Source organism: Anser anser (genome assembly GCF_964211835.1).
Source record: "Anser anser genome assembly, chromosome: 1".
NCBI classification, from domain to species: domain Eukaryota; kingdom Metazoa; phylum Chordata; class Aves; order Anseriformes; family Anatidae; genus Anser; species Anser anser.
Window position 1 is genome coordinate 21,788,615 of NC_139720.1, and position 14,934 is coordinate 21,803,548.

Genomic DNA, 14,934 nt, shown 5'->3' on the forward strand with positions numbered 1-14,934 from the left:
CTGGTCCAACCATCCCCCTACCACCAATGTCACCCCCTGAACCATGTCCCTAAGCACCACATCCAACCTTTCCTTGAACACCCCCAGCAACGAACATGGGAAGAACCTGAAAGACCACCAGCAGAAACAAACACGCATGCTTACTTAAACGAGTTCTCGGAAATAACGTGCATATATTAATTTTTTATTTTTTATTTTTGGAAAACGAATGAATACATATGCTTTGACTGTACATAACCCCTGTAGCCTGGACAATTCATCGCGCACACCATGTGGAGTGATCCCCTGTGCATCCGGCGCCGCAATTAAAGAATGCCTGCTCTCTAAAGAATGTCTGCTTCCTAAAAAATGGGTCTTCTCAAAAAGTCTTTGTCTTCCCAAAAACTGACAGTTTCTTTGACCGACTTTTACAGCAACTTCAGTCCCGCGCGCAGCAGGCGCAGCGGGCGGTGCTCCCCGCAGAGGGGAGGTGCAAAATGGCGGCGGCACCGCCCCGTTGGGGGAGGTGCAAAATGGCGGCGGCACCGCCCCGTGGGCGGGAGGCGCCGAATGGCGGCGGCGCTGCGGTCCGGGGGGAGTAGATCGTTGCTGTCGGTCGGACTGGGGTCTCCCGGGCGTTTCGGCGCCCTCCGTGCCGCCATGCAGCACCCAACGGCGTCCTCGGCACGGGCTGGCAGCCCCGAGCGCGGCGCTGAAGCGGCGGCGGGGCTGGGGGCCGGCGGCGGTGGTGCTGGGGGCTGGCTGGGAGCGCTGCGGTTCGATAACCTGGCGCTGCGCTCGCTGCCCGTAGAGCCTTCCGAAGACAGCGCCCCGCGGGCTGTGCCCGGCGCCTGCTTCTGCCGGGTGCGCCCCACACCGCTGCGCAACCCGCGGCTGGTGGCCATGTCGCTGCCGGCGCTGGCGCTGCTGGGGCTGGAAGCCGCCGGCCCCGCGGCCGAGATGGAGGAGCGGGAGGCCGAGGCGGCGCTGTACTTCAGCGGGAACCGGCTGCTGCCGGGCTCGGAGCCGGCCGCACACTGCTACTGCGGCCACCAGTTCGGCAGCTTCGCCGGGCAGCTGGGCGACGGAGCCGCCATGTACCTGGGCGAGGTGCTGGGCCCGCGGGGCGGCCGCTGGGAGATGCAGCTGAAGGGCGCCGGCCTCACCCCCTTCTCCCGGTAAGAGAACCCCCGGCCGGTTCTTGGGGTGCGCGGACCTGGCTGGAAAGGGGGGTGCTGCTCCCAGCCCCTGTGCACCTCAAAATGATGCGGGGGGAGGTTTTTCCCGAGCAAAACTCAGCGAAAATTCCCGGTGTGGCGGGAGCGTTGCGTCTGCTGTCAGGCTGCGGCTCCTGAGGCAGCCCGAGTGGGCTGAATCCTTTCCTAGGCGTTTCATCCAGAAAAGCCCAAAGAACAGTGTTTAAAAGGCTCAGCGGTAGCCACTTTATTAATAGGAAACTCTGAAGTGGACTTTATAAGTCGCTTGTTTCACTGGTTGCTTTCTGCTTTGCTCTTCTTGCACCGTGAACAATAAAAACAGGGTTTTGTTAGCGGACAGCTGCAGTGCTTGTTTAATTTCTGCAGTGTACTGGTTAAGGACCCCAAAAGTATTGGGTAAATACTACAAAAGTTGATTTATTTTTTTTTAAAGTTTACTAGCATTGAAAGGCAGTTCTGGTCAGAATTTATTTTAGTGATGTGTTATGTAATACAGCTGTAAGTTTAAATACTGTAGGACACATTATATTTGTCCAGATTCTTATAATTTTCGGAAAGTCTCTACTGCATCTGTGAAAACAAAGCAATTAGAAAGGATATCTGTAATTAGAAAAGTTTTCTTCTATTATGTGTGGTCCTCGTAGTTAGTGTGTTTATCAAATCTGAACTCTTAGAGATCCTCAGATCTCTGAGGATCTGGTTTTCATCTCATATCTGCCACTATTTTGCTGTGTGATTTTGGGCAGAGCACTTCACAACTCGGTTCTTGTTTCTCCATGGCTAAGGGGGAAGCAGGAGTCCTCCTTCCTTTATAGCCAAAAGACTTAAGTCCTGTCACTGTCTCTTTGCTACAGACAAGCTGATGGTCGTAAAGTCCTGAGGTCAAGCATACGAGAGTTCCTGTGTAGCGAGGCCATGTTTCACCTAGGAATACCAACAACGAGGGCTGGAACCTGCGTGACATCTGACTCGGAAGTTGTTCGTGACATATTTTATGATGGAAACCCAAAAAAAGAAAGGTGTACAGTTGTTCTGAGAATAGCTTCTACGTTCCTAAGGTAGAAAGAAGCCTACTTTTTATTTTTTTACTATTCTTTTAAAATGAAGCACAAAAATATCATTTTAATTGTATTTCTGTAACAGCAGCATCTGCATGTTTCTTGTTGTTCAATCTTGTGACTTTTTTGCGAGGCTGTGGAAAGCTGCTGTTCTAGCCCAGTGGATGAGATGAGGTAGCATCTTGCACACAGGCAGGTAAACGTTAACTAGGGACTGGGGGTGTGAGTGTGGTAGAAAGTTCTGCAGATCTCGAAAGAGATTTTTCATGTTTATGCCTGCGAGGAATACGTAGATGTTGGGGATTTTTTTAGATGTTGGTAGTATTGGTAGATTATAGCTCTACCCTTACTTTCCAAGCTATTCTAATGACACAATACTTCCCAAGTTTGGGGGTATCTTGTAAAACCCTTAAGACAGTACTTTCCTTGCCTGAGAAGCATACAGAGTTCCTGTTCCAATGCAAAACAGGACTTTGGGATGGTGCGTAGTTTCTTGGGAGGCAACATCATGTTAGGGAAAAGTGAGGCATAAGGAATACACATCAATGCATGTATATCTGTGCATGCATGTATGGAAAAACATATCATATGTACATGATGTAAAGTTTAGTATTTTAAGTCGTGTTCCTGTATGTTCCCTCAGGATAAGGATTTTTCTGTAGAAGCAGTTTTAAGAAACTTTTAACGAGCTGGTCTTCAGTACTAGCTAGGGTCTTGATCTGACAGTGTATTTACATGTGGATGTATGTGCTTCCTTGCACTGAGTAACTTTGTTTCGTTAGTTTCAGTGTGAGAATTCTTCAGGTCTTTTCTCTCAGTCCGTTGAAGGATTGGTCTTAAACTCTAAAGATGATATTGCAATGACAGCAAATTTTTTACCACATGTAATATCGGATGAAGTTAATTAGCTCAAATAATAGTAAAAATTAATACTAAAACATGTTTTTGTTATTTCAACAGATTTGGTTCTTTTGAAATTTTTAAACCTACTGATGAATACACAGGACGCAAGGGTCCTAGTGTCAACCGAAATGATATTCGAATACAAATGCTCGATTATGTGATCGGCACTTTCTATCCAGAAATCCAGGAGGCTTATTCAGACAACAGTATTCAGAGGAATGCTGCTTTCTTCAAAGAGGTAAGAAAGCTAAGTTGCTCTTCAAAAATTCCTCTTTGTTCAAAAATTGAAAAAATTATCTTAGGCACTGGGTGGGTTAATACCTTGTATCTTCTGATTGCTTGAACTGCTCTTTTCTTTGGAGAAAACACTCTTAATACAACTATTTATTGATGAAAGCAGTGCTGATATTGACCAAACTGATAAAAACAGTTAATCATTTACCTTTTTAATAGTAAGGCATGATTTCTTGGCTCTCGGTGAGCTTCCCAAAACTGTTTTTTCATTTTGCTAAGAGCATTTTAGGATGCGAGGGGGAATCCTAGCTCTGACAGTCAGGTGATGAATTAATGGTACTGAGATAGCATTTGCAAGGTTTTGTCTCATAAAATGTTGAGAATGTTGAGTCACTTCCTGTCTCTTATTTTCCAAATTATTAAAAAAAAAAAAAATGCTGACTGCAAGTCACTTTAACTTCATACTTTACAATTTGAATGTTTAAAGGCAGTCAAGCAGTGAGACTACTTTCCTGGTGAAGTTGCAAAACCTCCAACTTGGGGAACAGTAAGATCAAGTGAGATAAATGTATCTCAGAAATGATGTAGTGATGGGTGGTTCTGTTGTGCCCAGAGGAGAGGCTGGATGGTTTATCAGAAATGGTTTTGAAGCATTTTCAATTAATGTATACATCTAGATCTTAACAATTACTGGAGAACCATTATAAAAGTTCACTTGAAGTCAAAAGGTCACCTGAAGTTCAAATATTACTATCCAAATAGGAAGGTGATACTTATTATTCTGCTTACTGAGTATTTATAACGGTCTGATATACTTGACGAGTCTAACTAAAAACAGTTGCGATGCTTTGATATCTGAAATAATCTGTTAGTGACAGCAACATGATGCATGTTCATAGCAGAGCAATGAGGAGACAAAAGGCAGGCTTAAAATCTGACTTTCTCTAACTTGTTTGAGTTTTGAGTTTGTGCATAATTGCATTAGTTATTAAAAAGAAAGCAGTTGCTTAGTTCACCTTCGGGTGCTGAAGAGGTTAACTTTGACAGACCTTTCACATGTGAATTAATGGAGTCGATGATGACTGTAGATTGTCACAGACCACGGTCTGTACTGCTCTGTAGCTGATGGCACATTCACCTTCTGACAGCAGAAAAAAAATATGGAACTTCAGGATCTTTGCAGAAGTGTGTGTGAACAAATTGTTTTCCCCTCAGCTCCCCTTGTGTCTCACTGTCACAAGTCAGTCCCACCTCTTTCTGCCTCTAACTTCTTTCCCTGGCCCAGTTACTACTGATTTCTTGCCTCCATCTTGGCATGCTTTCCTTATTTTCCTCAGTCTCTCATCTTTTTTGCTGTGCTCCCCCAGTCTGGGTCTGTCCTAGCATTGTATTGTCATGTTTTGTCTCCTCCTTTAGTGGAGATTTTCCATAGCCATCTCCATCTGAACGGTCCCTGCTATCTTTTTTAGTAGTAGGGTAGTGCTGTCGGCTCTTCTCTAACATGCTTTTATCTTTTCTTTTTGTACTGTGGAAGAACGGGAGGAAAAAAGTACAAGTGATTGCATTTGGCAGTGCTGACCAGAAAATAACCACCATTATCTATACTTTTAAAATAATTTGTAGATGCTGTTTAAACTTGCATGAACGTGTTTTTTAAGAGAGTGCTCTTGTTTATATATACCATACTTGTTTTCTAGTATGGCTAGCAGTAGAAAAATGTGATTTAAAAAAAGCTGAAGGTCAAAGTGAATACAAACCTGTCTCCTTCTAATCAATATACCCATCTTTGAGTGGCATCCAAGCTTTAATTGCTTTCAGGTGCTCTCATTAGCTGCATTTATTTTGACCAGAACCTTGGCAGTGTGATGCCTTCATAGAAAGATACCCAGCAGTCGCAAATTGCTTTACTGCTGGAATGCTTTTATCCTGTCTGTGGCAGCCTGTATTTTTGTGGGTTTTTTCTTCCTTTTTCCTAAATTTTATGATCTTTCTGGCACAGTGCCATCGCATAGGGTGTGTCTCCCTTACTGGTTTATAATCAGTTTTGTACACATGTAGTGACTTCGAGTGCCTTCTGGCAACTGACTTCCAACTACCTGGTGAAGCAGAATTCAGGAGAAATGTGCAGAGTAACTCATATTGGAAAAGTAGAAGCCTGAGACCTCAAAGTGAACCAAAAACTTCTGTTCTAACAATCACTTACAGTTTTTACTACCTGTTAGATTACCCCGCAGCAAGAATTTTCTAATTTTCCTCCTTCATCGGACTGCACATTTTTAAAAAAGAAAAGTAGAAGAATTCTGGGTTTGAAGATAGGTGCATAAAACTAACATTTCCTCTGTTAACAACATCATTTTCAAACCTTAATTAAATGCACTTGCACCACAGCCTGGAGAGAATATTCACTTTAAATTTCTGTGTGTTGATAGCTATTTTGGGAAGATAAGTGATTTTAGCTATGACAACATTTTGGTTTAAAGACTGTAGCTAATGGTTACATGAAATTGTTTATGGCAGTTCAGTAAGGTATTTGGAAATACCCAGGTTTATTTAAAAGCCACATTAGCTTCCTGAATTTTAGATTTTGTAGGGCACATCTAGTTGCATTTGACAAATGGGCTAAATTAAATAATTTTAAAATATTACTCCATTATTTTTGACAGTTGGAGCACATGAACTGATTACAGTTGAGGCTCCCACAAAAAATAACACTGAGTTAAGCAACTAAAAAGCTCTGGTAAAGCATGCGTTCAGTGAAGAACTAGATTTCAATAAAATTGCCATTCTTGGAATATGTGTTTAGCTAAAAGGGGAGCTCTTAGGTTTTTTTCCACTCTTGCCAGATTGGCGTAAGTGCTTATCAGGACTGAAGCTTGCTAGCAAAGTATCATTTTTGTCTGAACAGCCTACCTTTTTGTAAATCACTCCTACATACGAAGTAAAGCAGCAGGCTGACTTTACATTGAGTTTTGTCACATATAGTTCTTCATTTTATTTGACAGACTTTTGCTGTTTTCTCCTGTCTGTAGTTAAAGGGTCTTTAAAATAAGTAGCAAGCAAAAGAGTCTTTGCATGATGACTAGAGAAGGACGCAAGTCTGATGTTGGTTTACCGTATTTCTGTGTTCTGTCTCCAGTTGTGTTTTGAAGCTCTGCAACTGACTTTCAAGTTAAGTGTGAAAGGTAAAAGAGGGAACAAACAGAAATGGGAGATTTAGGAATCAGGCAGTTGATAAATGGAGGAGAGAAGCAAGCTGTCTTCAAGATATTTGTGTATGTGGCATACTGCCAGAGCCTGCTCCCATCAGAGCAGTAGAAAAATCCATTTGGACTAGCAAATGTTTGTAAATGTATGAATGCTTATACATTGTGTTGAAAAATGAAAATGTTTTTTCTTTTAGATAACGAAACGGACAGCAAGACTGGTTGCTGAATGGCAGTGTGTTGGCTTTTGCCATGGCGTGCTGAATACAGATAATATGAGCATAGTTGGACTAACTATTGACTATGGCCCTTTTGGGTTTATGGACAGGTCAGTGTGGCCTGTGGACAGTATTCAAAATGTGTGTATCAATTTGCTATATAGAACAATCCTGCTGATGTTCACTATGGCTTTAATATATTAGCTGTCAATTAGATTTATGAACCCACTTTACAGCAAAGTAGGTTAAGCTAGTCCTATTTGTCCTGTAATTCTTCTCAACCTTGAAATATAACTGTGTTGACAACATCTCTAACTGTTAGACTGGTCTTGTAGCATGTGGGATTCCTCCAGTCTAAGGAGGATTGTTCCCTTTCAGGGCTTTTTAGTCTCCTAGAGGGCTTCACACGGTATTCGTGTCCAGATAGCAAGAAGAATGCTAACTATTTCTTCATTTGTAGATATGACCCCGAGCACATTTGCAATGGTTCTGATAATACAGGGCGCTATGCTTACAACAAGCAGCCAGAGATTTGCAAGTGGAATCTAGGGAAGCTCGCTGAAGCCTTAGTTCCAGAGCTGCCCTTGGAAATCAGCGAACTCATCCTGGAAGAGGAATATGATGCAGAATTTGAAAAACATTATTTGCAGAAGATGAGGAAGAAACTAGGGCTCATTCAGTTGGAATTAGAAGAAGATAGTAAGCTGGTGTCTGAACTTCTCGAAACCATGCATCTCACAGGTTGGTGAAGGTTGCATCAGGTTATTATTTAATAGACCATAAGTACCTTGTAACTGCACCAAACTGTAATTTTCACCCTGACCTTACAAGAAAGCAGCCTTGCATGGCTACATTGTCATCTGAGAGAAAAAAAGACTGAAGGATAACTGCATTCTTGCGAGTTGTGTGGCAGTTGTTGCCTTTTTACAGGGTGCCCCCTGTGTCATATTTGCACCCTCGCTGAGGGACCAGTATGTTTGTCTCTCTAGAGTGGCTACCCACACTGCTGCTGGGGGGGGTTAGGAAGGACTTGTGGGACCTGTGTTCCTGCCTGTTTGTCAGTTCCATTACCCACAGAATGCACTCTTTCAGGCGGAGACTTCACAAATATTTTCTACTTGCTGAGTTCATTCTCAGTAGATTCTGATCCTTCAAGACTGGAAGATTTCCTAGAAAAGCTTGCAAGTCAGTGTGCTTCTATGGAAGAATTGAAAGTTGCTTTCAAGCCTCAGATGGATCCAAGGTAATACTGTTGTTTACTTAAATACTTTGTCCAGTGCTTTAAGTTTCATCATCACTATAATAAACTGTAATATTATTTTTTCTAGTAATATTAAATTTGGAAATTTCACTGTTAAACAGATGCATCGTGATCTACCAAAATGTAAATTCCTGTGTGTTTTGTGACTAGTGAGTACTCAGCAGTGACTTCCAGAAGGGGGCTCTTGGGCTAAGGTTGTCTGTGTTTTTGGTTTTTCTCCTTTCTTTTTCTCCACTTTCCCTGCTGACTGAGCCAATGAGAGAGTGCCAGATAGTGAAGTAGTACAGAAATATTTTATAGAAGAAATGGATTTAAACAATAATGACTCCTGTGTGCTGCCAGTGTACTGTCCTATGTACAGTTGGCCAATAATCACGTTGAGCCAACAGAACTCTGCGCCAAGTATAAGTGAAATGAGCACTTTAGACCCTGCAACCTGTTTGGTACTGTCCATGTCCCATTTGATGTTTCATGTTCTGCAGCTTAGCTGCTCTGAGTGTGTTAAAATAGGAGATTTTGTTCAACTGCTGCCCTATAAAAGCAATTGCAGCAGTTTTCTGCTTTTTGGAGCAGTGGAAAATGGAGAATGTGTTTGACCCTGTAAGTTTGTCTTTTTTTTTTTTTATCGCAACACTTGGGAATCATGGACTTGGGTGTGTCAGATGTGTAGATCACATGTGGATAATACGTCATGTAATTGAAAAAAAAATCAAAGCACTCAGCTTCTCTCTGCTTACTAAAAGTAGGAAAATATGATTTGGATATAATTAGTTGTATGATGCCAGAGAGTAATCACAGAATATCCTGAGCTGGAAGGGACCCACAAGGATCATCAAGTCTAGATCCTGGCTCTACACAGGACCACCCAAAAATCAGACCATGTGTTGAGAGCTTTGTCCAAATGTTTCTTGAACTCCAGCAGGGCTGGTGCTGTGATGACTGGCCTGGGGAGCCTGTCCCAGTGCCCGATCACCGTCTGGGTGAAGAGCCTTTTCCTAACACCCAGCCTGAACCTCCCTGAACCAATTTAGGTTGGTTAGATAAATAAATAAACAGAAAAACTTGACTTGTGACTTAAATGAGGTATCTTTCCCCATATAATCTGTTCTTCTTAGTATTGGTGAGATTAGTAGGTGATGTATACGTATTCTGAATGCTGTTACAGTATTAATGTTAGAAAAATACATTAAAAAAAAAAAGTATGCATTCTCTGGTGTCTTGGTACCTAGGTGTAAGGTCAAATTCCTTATTCCAAATTCCTTTCAAATTAAGGTGTTTTGATGAGAATTGTGCATCTAAATCCAATTGGTAAAGTTTCAGATCTACTGTCTGTACATTGTATATCACAGGAATGTGAATTAAACACGCTGAAGAAGGAGGAGGGAACAGTAAACTAAGCATAATTTGTTATAAATTTGTTTTGTGAATTATGAAGTACTGGTATTTAACTTATCCATTGAAATCACAATTCATTGTGAATGTTTTTGTATCTACGTTATGGTTGCAAAAAGATGATTCTTGACAGGCAGCTCAACTTTAATGTGTTTTTTTCCTCTTGTTCCCAGACAACTCTCAATGATGCTGATGTTGGCTCAGTCTAATCCTCAACTGTTTGCACTATTTGGAACAAAAGCTAATATAAATAAAGAATTAGAACGCATTGAACAATTCACTAAACTGCAGCAGTTAACAGCAGCTGATTTACTCAGTAGAAATAAAAGACACTGGACAGAATGGCTGGAAAAATACAAGTAAGGTTTACCAGTATTCTTAGCAGTATATTTGCTCTGTGTTTTGTTTGATAACGATGTATATGTCTCACGAAAAACACTGTCTGAAAGTATACAGACTGAGGGGCGGGGGGGTGCAGGCAACTGAGAACGCTATTAACTTTCACAGATACACATTTAGAGTTGTTAAAGGACTTCTGTGTGTTTTAGTGGTGGTTTTTTTTCTAGATTTTGGGACAGGGGGGTGTTGTAGAAAAGAACTAGCATAAAGTCGATATTAAAAGCACTTTGAGAATGATCTTGATTCTAACAGGAGCATGATCTCAATTGTGAGCTATTAAGTGCTCGGTAACTAGAATTGGCTGGCCTCTACATGTTTTATTCTTTTGCATTTTTTCTTTCTGAAAGGAAAAAAAGTATATATACTAATATAGAAAGCAAATAGAAGTATTCTTAATCAAAGAGTAACTGTAAAAGAAGTCAAGGCCAGAAAAAGTTCAGACTATTTTATCAGGTATAACTTAGAAGTTTAAGAGCTCAGTGTTAGCTGGAGACTTTCTATTCAGAAAATGCCTTGAAGACCATTACTTGTTTCTGACCTAATCCATGCAGCAAAACTTCTTTCCTCACCTGGTTGGCTGTGATCTCGTTTTCCTATGGGTCAGAGAATCTTAGCAAGTATACCTGCCAGCTGGCAGATCAGGCAGTCTTAGCTGTATCAGGTCCTTTTTCTTTTACCAGAACATCAAATGTTTTAACCAATAAACAAGCACAGAAATACTTTAAAAGCCAAGTTTTTAATGTGAAGGTTTTTGCAGAGCAGTGTCACACAGACCACCAGTGTGGGGCAAGGTGTCTCAGTGTCTCTTTGGGGAATCCGCAGTGTGTGTGCTGCTTGCTCGAGCATCATCATGACCTGCTGATAGACTGTAATGCTGCTTTCAAATGATATAAGAAGTGGCATTTTTTTATTTTGTTGTTGTGCTGAGTTTTATAAACTGAGAGGATTATAGGTGATGTAATATTTAAGAACTGCAAACTACAGATCTCAAGACAAGGAAACAGGTAGACTTCTACATGTGATTCTTGAACCAAACCAGTCGTTTCTACTTGCTTAATTTCAGAGTCCGTTTACAAAAAGAAATAGAAGGCATTAGTGATGTTGATGCCTGGAATACTGATCGTGTGAAGGTTATGAATTCCAACAATCCAAAATATATCTTGAGAAATTATATTGCCCAGAATGCCATAGAAGCAGCTGAAAATGGGGATTTCTCAGAGGTAAGACTACTGCTTAATATCTCTTTAGGTTTGCATGGATTTGTGGTGGTGCTGCTGCTGCTGAACATCAGGTGAGATTCATTCTAGCATGCTTGTAAGGGGATTGGGAATTTACTATTTGGAAGGCCTCCCTATTTGTGAGTGAGCTGTGGTTTTAATGGCTGCAGAGCAAAGAAAGGAACTGAAAATATGAATCTGAACCTGATCCTAAGACAGGACACTTAGCCATTCTGAAGACAGTGAAGACAAAGGTTTTATCTTGGGAGATGGCTGGGGATTAACTTCCTTACTGCTGAATGGTATCTTTTAGAAGCCTTGGCTTTCATCTGTGGAGATCAGCATGTGGATCCCTACTTGCAAAGTAAGGGTGAATTAATGCATTCTGAGAAGTATGACAAAAGAATTTGTACTTAAGACGTGCGTTTTAAGTTGTTTGAGCTTGAGTTCCATGCAGATACAAATTCAGCCAGGTATTACTTTCAGCTTATTTATATAGATATTGTTCATCTGTTTCATATTTGGCTTGTCTGGAATTTGCTTGTTAAATACAATATATGAATACAATATACTAAATCATTACTTGGTTTGAGGTTCTTTTGTATATCATTTTGCCTTCATTTTCTAAATTATCGTAACCATACTTTGTTTTTTTCTCTAGGTAAGAAATGTATTGAAACTCTTGGAGAATCCATTCCAAGAAACAGAAAGTTTCACAGAGGTGAAGGGAGACGCAGAAGAGGAGGAAGCAACAGCTGCAGCAGCTGCTTGTGCTCAAGCAACCAGAAGCAGACTACCGTACTGCAGTAAACCTCCACTGTGGGCTTCCGAACTCTGTGTTACATGATCTTCGTAACTGCCTTGTTTTATTTCTTGCTGTAAACTGAAGACTCTGATCCTCCTTCAGCAGTGAAGAATTCAGCAAGGCGAACGTCAAAGTGCTGTTAGGTTATAGAAACAACCCCACATTTGGATGCACCTGCAACAGTCTTCAGCTGTGCTTAATTTGGAGCAATTATGGATCATTGGAACAAACCAATAACAATCGGCAGTCTGTATACGTCACTAATATTTGTTTTTGAGACAGTCTTTGCTTTATTCATACCACACAGCAAGTAGAAAGCAATATTTTGTGTTGGAGCACACTGACTTTTGAACATCCAAATGGAGTTGTTATGTGAAGACAAAAATAGCAAGTCAGGAATCTGATCTATTTTTGTCTGATGTCTTAACTAATAGTACTTCTAACATTTATTTGCTGCTTTTTTTCTATGCAGGGACTTTCAGTCCTCTTCAATGGAGGAATAGATTCGGTGTTGCTTGTTTTAAGCCATGATTCATTTAAGTAGTTCATTTCTTGTGAACACTTAAATTGATATTTAATCTTTGTTTTTAGAGTATGTGCAAGCAGGGGATTGGGGAGGGAAATCAAATGTTTTGTTTGTTTTATTTAGGTATAATGTATAAAGAGCAGAACTAAGGGAGACTGTATATTTGCACTTGAAAATCTTGATAGACAAGTTCATTCAGGTCCTTTACATTTGCATATGATGCGTGTGTAAACATTTACTAAAATCATGGGTGCAATTTGTAAGCCAGTTGACTCAGGCAAGGTCAGTTACCCCGTTAGCATCAACGTTATATGTAAATGACCCTATTGTCTGTGTATTCTTAATATAGCCCCCTTCTACAAAAAGCATGCAGGTGGGGTAGCTGTCTGTTCACATTGGTCAGTGGGGTCCTTCCATTCCCACTTTGGTCTTATACCACTTACTTTGCTTCCATGGTCTTTGGAAAATGTTTACGCCGAAAGATGCCATTTGGGAACATACTATTTGAGCTTGTGTAAAAGACTATAATGGATAATGGGAGGAGGATGGGAGCTGACTTGCTTGAAAATTTTGTTGATAGTCTTTTGTTGGTTTCAGCTGAGATTTCAGGGGGAATTCAGTTGTCACTATTGCAATATCAGCAAAATAACCATAGTTTAAAGGCATTAGTTAGCTTTCTGAACTTATTTCTAAAGGGCTTTGTCACTGGTTCAGATACCTGAAATCTTGGGCAAGTTTGGCCTAGTGCAAAGGTTTCTCTTTTCCAAAGAGGCTACTCTTTTACACTGTGAATTTAAGTGCACTCTGGTAAATTCTTCTTCCGACCCTGTGCAAGTTTGGTATTAGCTCAGGTTGAATTGTGCTCTTTGAAGTCTTCCTCAAAGCATGAGTTAAGGAAAAACAGGGAGAAGAGTTGGGCTGTGCTTATCCATCTGTTAATAATCAGTTTGTTCTTCTTGCTGCCACAGTAAATAGGCAATGTTTTGAATGTAAACAATGATTCTGTCTTGCCTTTGACCTAGAGAAGCTGATGATGAATGTCTGTGACAAATTAGAATCTCTCTAACAACTCTTCACTGCAACATTTCCTTACCGAAACGGATAAACCTGAGGGTGTTTTCATCTAGTCCATGGAAGAATGATGTAGTTGAAAGAGGAAGTTCCTTTAAGAAGTGGGCAACAATAAGTAATACTTGCTGGTGCAGTATGTTAGAAATAATCTAGTCTGCTAGAAATAATCTATTTTTGTATGAGTTTGACTGATGAAATTACTGTCATCAGGGATTATTTTTTCTCTGAACTTGGGGGCTACTGAAACCAAACCATTTAATGGAAAATCTAAAAAGTCAGTGCTGGGTAAATAGAACTGAGGTATGAGAAAGGTATATGCTGGCAATTCGAAAGACGCTTCAAGCATACTCATGAAAAATATGGAGAACCAATGGTGTCTTTTGTTCAAAAGGAATTAATTGGAGGGGGGAAAAAGTTGCTCCAAGATAATCATAACTGTGCTGATTTTGTTTCTCAGTTTATATCTTTCCTTCTGGTACACAGAGAAAAACAGTGTTTTCAAGGAGCTCTGCCCAAGCTTTTGGCTTAACGAAATATAGACCTTATTGCTCTCTACAGCTACCTGAAAGGAACTTGTGGGGAGCTGGGGTTCAGCCTCTTCTCGCAGATAACTAGTGATAGGACTAGAGGGAATGGCCTCAAGTTGTGCCAGGGGAGGTTTAGGTTGGAAATTAGGAGACATTTCTTCTCAGAGTGGTTAGGCATTGGGACAGGTTGCCTAGGGATATGGTGGAGTCACTGTCTCTGGGGGTGTTTAAGGAAAGGTTGGACATGGTGCTTAGGGACATGGTTTAATGGGTGACATTGGTGGTAGGGGGATGGTTGGACCAGATGATCTTGGAGGGCTTTTACAACCTTAATGATTCTATGATTTGTAATAGATACAGTATGTTCACCAGCTGCGACTACGCTCTTAATATTTCTGCTAGAGTTCAACTGGAATAAACTTCTTCCAGAGACCAACTTCATTGGTGTGCTGCCCCTGTTGAGGTAGGGGATGGAGAGCCATGAAGCAGCAAAGGCACAAGGGACATTGACGGGTTAGAAATCAGAAAAGAGCCCAGGAATGGTCGTGCAGGAATTAAGCCTTCCCCCCCCCCCCCCCCCCCCCCCAAAAAAAAAAAAATGACAGGATCGCTAGCCCAACTGAAGTGCATCTGCACCAGTGCACGCAGTATGGGCAACCAACAGGAAGAGCTGGAAGCCGTTGTGCAGCAAGAGGGCTTTGCATAGTTGCTGTCACAGAATCACGGTGGGATGGCTCGCACAACTGGAGGGCTGCAATGGATGGCTACAAACTCTTCAGAAGGGACAGGCTAGGAAAGAGAGGTGGGAGGGTAGCCCAGTATTTTAGGGAGTGTTTGGATTGTCTGGAGCTGAGCAATGGCAATGACAGAACTGAGTGTGTATGGGTAAGAATCAGCGGGAAGGCCAACAAGGCGTGTGTCATG

At 41.3% G+C, this 14,934-nt stretch overlaps 1 protein-coding gene across 2 annotated transcripts; it reads left to right on the forward strand.

Moving 5' to 3' along the window:
* The first annotated feature begins 211 nt into the window (after positions 1–211).
* SELENOO (selenoprotein O) lies at positions 212–14,585 on the forward strand. 2 transcript variants are annotated; one of them, XM_083820050.1, is made up of 9 exons: positions 488–1,157; positions 2,051–2,254; positions 3,215–3,395; positions 6,792–6,922; positions 7,273–7,553; positions 7,905–8,055; positions 9,639–9,824; positions 10,928–11,084; positions 11,743–14,585. In XM_083820050.1, exons 1-9 carry the CDS (start codon positions 550–552, stop codon positions 11,926–11,928), a joined length of 2,085 nt encoding a protein of 694 aa, XP_083676176.1. In that variant the 5' UTR covers positions 488–549; the 3' UTR covers positions 11,929–14,585. The 2 variants fall into 2 exon arrangements, with proteins under 2 accessions (XP_083676177.1, XP_083676176.1); XM_083820051.1 differs by lacking the exons at positions 10,928–11,084; positions 11,743–14,585 and adding an exon at positions 8,175–8,222 and having other exon boundaries at positions 212–1,157; positions 9,639–9,761.
* The last annotated feature ends 349 nt before the right edge of the window (positions 14,586–14,934 follow it).